Below are 5,843 nucleotides of genomic sequence, written 5' to 3'. Positions count from 1 at the left end.
CGGGCCGAGGCGCTTCGGCCGGACCGCGGCCTGGGACTGCCGGGAGGGGTATTTATTGATGGGGTGTGGCTTTGTAGGCTTGGGGAAGGGCCCCACTTTCGCCCTGTTCTAATTTAATGTTTGTACTGTGATTAGGAAATAATAAAGAATTTTATTTATTTTCTCCCGAGCCCCCTGGCCGGTTTTCTGATGACTTTGCTTGGGGAGGGTTCCACGAATGAGAGCTGAGCGCTCGGGCTGTGCTGGGCGCTGGCTGTTTGGACCTGGGCTGGGCATTCTCCTTCCTGGGAACCTACAGGGACATCAACCCACGGGCCAGCGTCCCTGAGGGAGAGACCCCGTGGGGCGCTGTCACGGCCAGTGGGTGACGCCAGTGGCCCGGCCCACCCGTGCCTAGGCTCAGAAGCCAAACCTTGCGGCTGCTTCCGGTGGCTGAGGGCGAGCTGTCTGCGGACGGGGGGGGGAGAGGTCTCACCTGGCCCGCAATAGCCAGTGTTTCCCTGGCGTAGAGCTCTTCCCCATGGACATCTGAGTACACTGTTCTGCCGTTTCTCAAATTCTCTCAACCTGTTTCCCCACTTCTTTTTCTGTTAATAGAAAAACTTGAGAGCTGCTTTTATCCCGTCTCCAGCGTCTCTCCCTTGCCAAACCCAGCGGTTTTTAGTAAATGTGTAGATTTGTGCAGCCATCGGCACAATCTAATTTTTGGAACTTTTCAGCACTCCAGAAAGGACCCCCGTGCCCACTGATGATCACTCCTCGTTCCTCATCTTACATCACCCCCAGGACCCTCGCAGCCACTCATCTGCTGCCTAATACATCTACCTATTCCGGAAATTTCACAGAAGTGGAATCAAGCAACTTGTACTCTCTTGTAACTTTCGCCTAGTGTGATGTTTTTAAGGTTCATTCACATCGTTGCATTTATCTCTGACATTCCTTTTTATGACCAAGTAATATTCCACAGTACAAATACAGCATTTTGTCTAGCTATTTATCAGCTGATGGACCCTGGCAATGCTTCCGTGTTGAAGCCGTTATGAACATTCATGCACAAGTTTTTCTAAGGATAGAGCTTTTTGTTTTGTTTTGTTTTGTTTTAGCTCTGCTGGCTTTTTGTGTTAGGTTTCCACTGCTGGACAAAGGCACAACATGCACAACTTAGAAGGGAAAAAAGTTTATTTTTGGCTTACAGTTCCAGAGGCTTCCGTCCATGGTTGGCGGGTTCCAAGGCAGAAGCTCCAGGGCAGAGAAAGCCGCCCATCTGTGGCAGCCACAAAGCAGAGTGCAGGAGGCAAGCGGGAGAAGATTGGCCCTTCCAAGGAAGTCAATGGAGTCTCCCCTCGGAGAGCCCACCCAGCTGTAACTCGGGTATGGGGTGAGCCATGGATCATCAGGTTAGGACCCGCAAAATCCAGTCACCCTTTAGGCCCCTCTCTGGACACTGCTGTGCTGGGGATCAAGCCCTGAGTCACTGGGGGAGGCTTCATCGCAGCTGTGGACCTAGGAAAGGAATTGCTGGGTTCCGTGCTAAGTGTTTCATCATCTTTTTCCCCCTTAGGAATTGACAGGCCATTTCCCACAGGGACTGTACTATTTCACTTTCCCACCAGCAAGGCTACAAAGGTTCCAGTTTCTCTCAGCACTTGCCAGGGCAGTCAGGAGTGACAGTCTGATTACAGGCTAACGAGTGAGTGCAAACTGGTATCTCGTCGTGGTTTTAATTTCTATTTCCACCGTGAATGATGTGATTCCCATAGGTTCAAACCTATGCCAGTCGGACAGGCAGCGCCCGCCTCCACCTACACGCTGTTCCTGTCAAGTTCACGGTGAAGTCCACACCACTAAAGCCCATGGCCAGTCCTAGGCCTGCCACAGTACCGTCTGGCAGCGTCTGGTGCAGCGGCACACGCCTCCTCCTTGAAGTGGTCTCTTCTCTTGGCTTTCGGGAGGCCGAAGGTGCCTGGCTGTGTTTCTCCCTTAGTTTTGTTCTCCGGGTCCTCTTCACTAGGAGAAACTTCTTCTCATCCTCTTTCCCTTGATCCATGGCTCTGGGCACCACAACCGTGCTCTGTGCTTAGAGACAGGACTCCCAGTCTTTGATTTTCAGACCAGGCCTCGCCCCTCCATCCCAGGTGTGCATGTCCACAGCCCCCTTCGGCGGATCCAGACTCCCGGCTCTCCTCTTTCCGCCCTTAGCCCCCAGAAATCTGCTCCCCGGGTTTCCCTGGCTCAGTAGGCAGAGCTGTGCTGTCCAAACAGTAGCCCCTACTGCTTTACGTCAGTTGTTGATCCAGTAAGTCATGAACGTATCTACCAAGTGCTTACTGAGTTCCACGTGCTCTGCCAGTTTTGCAAATGCAGAACAGAGTACGAGCTCCCAGCTTCTGGGAGCTCAACAAGTACCCAGAGGCACACACCCCTGAGATTTCTGTTGTCACAGAGCTGAGACTAATTAAAGCTACCCAAGGTTATCCACTCAGTCCCATGCTGGGCACAGCGGTGGGCGCTGCCACACTGGATCGTACAGACCTAGAGTATTTCCATTATGCCAGAAGGTTCTCGAGCAAAGCCCACTGGGTCTTCCCTTTGGACAAATCTGAAGCCACACCTCTTCAGCTTCCCGACACCGCCTCCCGAGCTTCATCTTGTGTTTGCCCGAGTGACTGCAGTGCCTAGACTTCCACCCTTGGCCGCCGAGTAACCTTGTCCGTCAGGGCCATGACCTTCCTTGGCTGGAAGCTGCCCGTGGTGCTCATCTTAGAGGAAAACCCAGACCTCACAGTGGCCCAACGTCTGGGTCTGGCTCCCTTCCCCGCGGGTTCTGACATCACTGTCTACTTATTTCCCAAAGCCCGCTCCAGCCACAGCGGCCTGCGGGCTGTTCCCCCACTGTGATCCTCCTGTCTCGGGCTCCTGCTCCTAACACAGATGTCCAGCGGCCCCACCCTCAGCCCCTCCGGGCTCTCCGAAGTCACCTTCTCAGTCAGGCCGCCCCCAAGGACCCTTCTGATACCTCCTCCCTCACGATGCTCCCAGCTTGTGTCTCTGCCTTATCCTCTCCCTTACCTGTATGCTCATGCGACTCGACGTTATTTTACTTTCATTTCTTACGAGGGCACAGTAGAAAACTGAGGTGTCTGTCCTCGGGACCTGTCTTACTTGCTATTGATCAGGGTGACGGTGAGGGGCACATCGCACAGAGCTCCTAAACCCTGGGATTTCCTGGGTGACAGGAGCAGCCTTTGTTCTACTCACACTCGTGAGTCTTGGGGGGCTGCTCACCAGCCAGACTAAGCCACGACGAGGTTGGTGGAGCTTTCAGCCTCAACTGCCACCCTTGGGAGACTGACAGCCACTGGCTGTGCCTGTGTCATGAAGTGTGGGGCCCAGAGAGCTTCTGGAGCGGTGCACACATCCCCATGCCGTGAGGGTAATGCTCCCCCAGTCCATGGGGCAGAGACGCTGCCACTTGAGACCCTACCAGCCTGGGTACCTCTCTACCTGGCTGTGAACATTTTCTGCATGACATCCTTTACGAACTGCAAAATGTTTCACTGTTATATAATAGCTCTTGAAAATTACTGAACTGGGGGCAGGGATGGGTTCCCAGCGCCCCCACTTTTGTAGCAAAGTTGGAAGTGTGGGTTCCCTAGGGCCCGCTATTTGTGACTGGTACCTAAAGGGACAGCAATCTTGTGGGTCTGAGCCCTAAATCCTTAGAGCTTGACAATAACCCTGATAGTCGGCATCAGAGTTAAATTATAAACACTCAACTAGTGTCCAGAGTGTTGGGGGGAATCAGTTATTAAGGCCAAAAACCATAAAACACTACAAAAACAGCACTACACTTTGTCCTTTGGCGTCACGAGTAGGGAAAGCTTTCTTTTGCTACCAACCAGAATCTTAAATTCAGCGAGAGGCCAGGTTGTCTACTTTCTCTTCTGTTTCATCACCAGTTCTAGAGTTAGGGTTAGGGTGCGTGGCGCACCGTAAATCCGAGCTGAGCAAGACCCAGAAGGGGACACAACAGGAAAGAGGACGCTCTCTCGGCGGCTTCTCTTAGGGAGAGAGAAACGTGGCCCCACAGCAGCACGCCCCGCGGGGCTCTGTGCTGCGCACACTGGAGTGGGAGGGTCAGGGAGCAGTCAGAGAACGTGGCACACGGGCTGGAGCCCACGCACGACGGCGAGGTGGGTTCCTGGAGGAACTTCTCAAGACCAGAGGCCTGGGCAGGGACGAGCTGTGAACGTCCAAGGACCAAAAACAGAGGCCCCTGGAGCTGAGAAGCAGCAAGCGGGGTGAGGGGAGGTCGAGAAACTAACACAGTGAGGGCTGGACTCACAGTTGTCATAGGATTGAGTGAAGGTACGAGACGGCTGTTCAAGGAAAATCACGATTAACCGGACAAAGAAAAAACATTATTCTAGGCAAGCAACAACATGTATGTACCAAGACCCCATGGAGACAGCAAAGGCTCACAAGGAGGGAGAAAAGGCCAGAGAAACTGCAGGGAAGGAAGTTGATATCTCAGCCTCCATCTGTGCGGGAGGCGACAAGGCCAACCAGGTCAGCAAGGGTTGGAACCTGTGGAGCCCCAGAGCCTGGAAGCAGGAATTGGGTTTTGTTCCGCTGGCAGTTAGGGAAGTCACTGAAAAACCGGGAGCAGGGAAGTGACCCAGTCTGACGTACTTTCAAGCTGCCACATGCAACCCTGGACAGACAAGGTGAAAACTCGACGTAGTGATGTGATGACACTCGGCAATATTCTTCCCGACTCCGCTGCACCCCGACGGGCAGCTGAGCACCGTGTAGGCAGGGGTGCCCTGTGGTGCTGGGGGCCTGCTCCACCTGCCCCACGCAGCCAACTTGAAATCCACGCGGATCACACATGACACGCGTGCGTGACTGGGTGACTAAAACACAACCACCAGTAACAGTATTCCAGCCTACCGGCAGGGGGCATGTGCACCTGTGAGGACGTGCTCTTTATTATACCTGGGCTTGTACTGTTTTGTAAACTTATTTAATAAGTTCAAATGTTAAAGGAGGAAGCCCTGTCACTTGGAGACATTAAGCATAGTCTATTTTTCTATGCGGCCCAGGCAAGCCAAAAGGCTGGACACCCGGGACGTAAAATACTGCTCCAGCTCTGAAGAGAAAGGGCGACAGGAATGAGGCCAAGCAGGGGCAGGGAGGTGAGTGCGAGGCTGCCGCCCTGATCCAGACACGACACAGTGATGACTGGGACCCAGGGGACAGGAGTTAAAAAGGCGGAGACCTGGCACTGGATCTGGAGAGGAGAAGGGCTTAAACATGAGTCAGCACTCTGGTCTGCGCTGCGGGCCGCTGGCGGTCTAAGAGGAAGGAAACGGGGACACGGGGGACTCTTCGGGTGTTTCCTGCACAGGGAAATGTCAGGGCCTGCCAGGGACGCGGGAGGGGCCTGGGCGGGAACCTGACAGCCTCAGCACGGTCCCTACTGTCACCACGGGGACCTTCAGAAGTCAAAGAACCCAGCGCTGAAATGTACTCTTTATTTGGGAGTGAAACTGTCACATACACGAGGTACCTTTGTCAGTCGCCACTCAAATACCACCGAAAGAACGCCCTGGGGAATAAGGAGGCACGCGTGTTGGGGAGGTAGTTTGAGGACAGAAATACAGGCCCTGGAGCCTGGATCTCAAAGCTGAGAGGACCTGGACCCCGAGCCTGCACCCCGGGACTCACCACACCAGCACCGTCGCAGTGGCGGACGCAAGGCCAATGACGCCGGCCAGCAGGGCCAGGTTGCCCAGCGTCAGAGCCTCGGGGCGGACCAGCAGCTCGCCCAGGCCGGGCCT

At 54.4% G+C, this 5,843-nt stretch overlaps 2 protein-coding genes across 2 annotated transcripts in view; one reads left to right on the top strand and one right to left on the bottom strand.

The window, feature by feature from the left end:
* Has1 (hyaluronan synthase 1) overlaps positions 1-2,898 on the top strand; it is a 10,899-nt gene extending 8,001 nt beyond the window's left edge. Inside the window, exon 6 of the mRNA XM_033766036.1 lies at positions 2,718-2,898. Coding sequence (XP_033621927.1) covers positions 2,718-2,898 — 181 coding nt within the window. The remainder of the gene's footprint in view (positions 1-2,717) is intronic.
* Positions 7-5,843, bottom strand: part of Spaca6 (sperm acrosome associated 6) — a 13,947-nt gene continuing 8,110 nt past the window's right edge. Inside the window, exons 6-8 of the mRNA XM_019206489.1 lie at positions 5,731-5,841; positions 476-5,611; positions 7-324 (exon numbers count right to left, since the gene is read on the bottom strand). Coding sequence (XP_019062034.1) covers positions 5,578-5,611; positions 5,731-5,841 — 145 coding nt within the window. The 3' untranslated portion in view covers positions 7-324; positions 476-5,577. The remainder of the gene's footprint in view (positions 325-475; positions 5,612-5,730; positions 5,842-5,843) is intronic.

The sequence above is a fragment of the Fukomys damarensis genome, unplaced genomic scaffold (genome assembly GCF_012274545.1).
Source record: "Fukomys damarensis isolate Sample0158 unplaced genomic scaffold, DMR_v1.0_HiC HiC_scaffold_19, whole genome shotgun sequence".
Taxonomy (NCBI): domain Eukaryota; kingdom Metazoa; phylum Chordata; class Mammalia; order Rodentia; family Bathyergidae; genus Fukomys; species Fukomys damarensis.
This window is presented reverse-complemented; position numbering and strand designations above follow the sequence as displayed.